The following is a 1,302-nucleotide window of genomic DNA, read 5'->3' on the forward strand; positions in this document are numbered from 1 at the left end:
TGTGTACTAGATTTATGGCATATTATACAACAGTAACGTATAGATACGATAGCTAGATACATAGGTAGTATAAATATAGCATATATATCCTAGCTAGGGCGGGCTGACGGGGCGAGTATCAAAATATATTCTGTGTTCTGCAGTATAGCATTGTTCCTGTCACTAGGCCTATTAAGAGTATGGAGTGCTGATGACCTGACACACACACACACACACACACACACATATATATATATATATATATATACGCATGCACATAGGAGTCCTGTTTATGCTGTCGATATTCCTCACACACAAGCACAACGCAATGTCATTTTTCACACAGATGCACAACGTTTTCTCAAAAACTCGCCGACGCACACTGTCGTGACATGTATGTATGTCGGGGTTTATTGTTTGTAGGGTATTATCACTGCTCCCCACTGAAGCTGTGCACGCACATATAAGCAACTCTCACGCCTATTGCCGACAGATAGGAATTAACATAAACGGCTTCTCTTTAGCACTGCGCTTCAACCAACACACGGACACTCACATGCGTTTCATCCCTACCACTCGCCGAAGGCAGTTCCCGCAAGGCATACGATCGTTATATCATTCGCAGGCACACGCACACAACACTCGACACCCTCTTGTTTCCTCACCCCTCTCAAAAATCACACACACACGTCCATTCGCACACGCTCAAGTGTTGTTAAGTGGCTCGTTGTCCGTGCCACAGAAATCTCCCACACAGAACAAACGCCCTTTGAACTCCACCGCATGCACACCCGCCTGAATACCACAGCCACGACCAAGCGCGGCATGCGCACATGTACGCACCAAAATTGTTCACACACACAGTGGCTGTGCGAGACACCAGGAAGGAGCAGCCCTCCCAGCCCATGTTGTTGAAGATGGTGTTGTTGTAGTCGTTGGTGGCAGAGGCACTGCTCTGCGGCGTGTCTGTGAAGGCACTCGTGGGTGCCAGCGTGCTCAAGGGCTCTCTGGGTGTCATGTGGCGTATGAAGGTGTGGGACGAGTCTACGTTAGTGTGTGGTTGTGTATATCTGTGTTTCGTTATATGCTCATAACAGTTCTCAAGGGTTCTCTCTGTCACGTGGCGTATGAAGGTGTGGGACGAGTCTACGTTAGTGTGTGGTTGTGTATTTATGTGTTTCGTTATATGCTCATAACAGTTCTTAAGGGTTCTCTCTGTCACGTGGCGTATGAAGGTGTGGGACGAGTCTACGTTAGTATGTGGTTGTGTATTTATGTGTTTCGTTATATGCTCATAACAGTTATCAAGGGTTCTCTGTGTGT

General features: G+C 46.9%; 1 protein-coding gene across 1 annotated transcript; it reads right to left on the reverse strand.

The window, feature by feature from the left end:
- Positions 1-684: 684 nt before the first annotated feature.
- Positions 685-997, reverse strand: SARC_15399 (hypothetical protein; the record flags this gene model as incomplete). Its single annotated transcript, XM_014290481.1, has 2 exons — positions 685-774; positions 842-997. 2 exons carry the CDS (start codon positions 995-997, stop codon positions 685-687), a joined length of 246 nt encoding a protein of 81 aa, XP_014145956.1.
- Positions 998-1,302: the final 305 nt, after the last annotated feature.

Source organism: Sphaeroforma arctica, assembly GCF_001186125.1.
Source record: "Sphaeroforma arctica JP610 unplaced genomic scaffold supercont1.6052, whole genome shotgun sequence".
Lineage (NCBI taxonomy): Eukaryota > Ichthyosporea > Ichthyophonida > Sphaeroforma > Sphaeroforma arctica.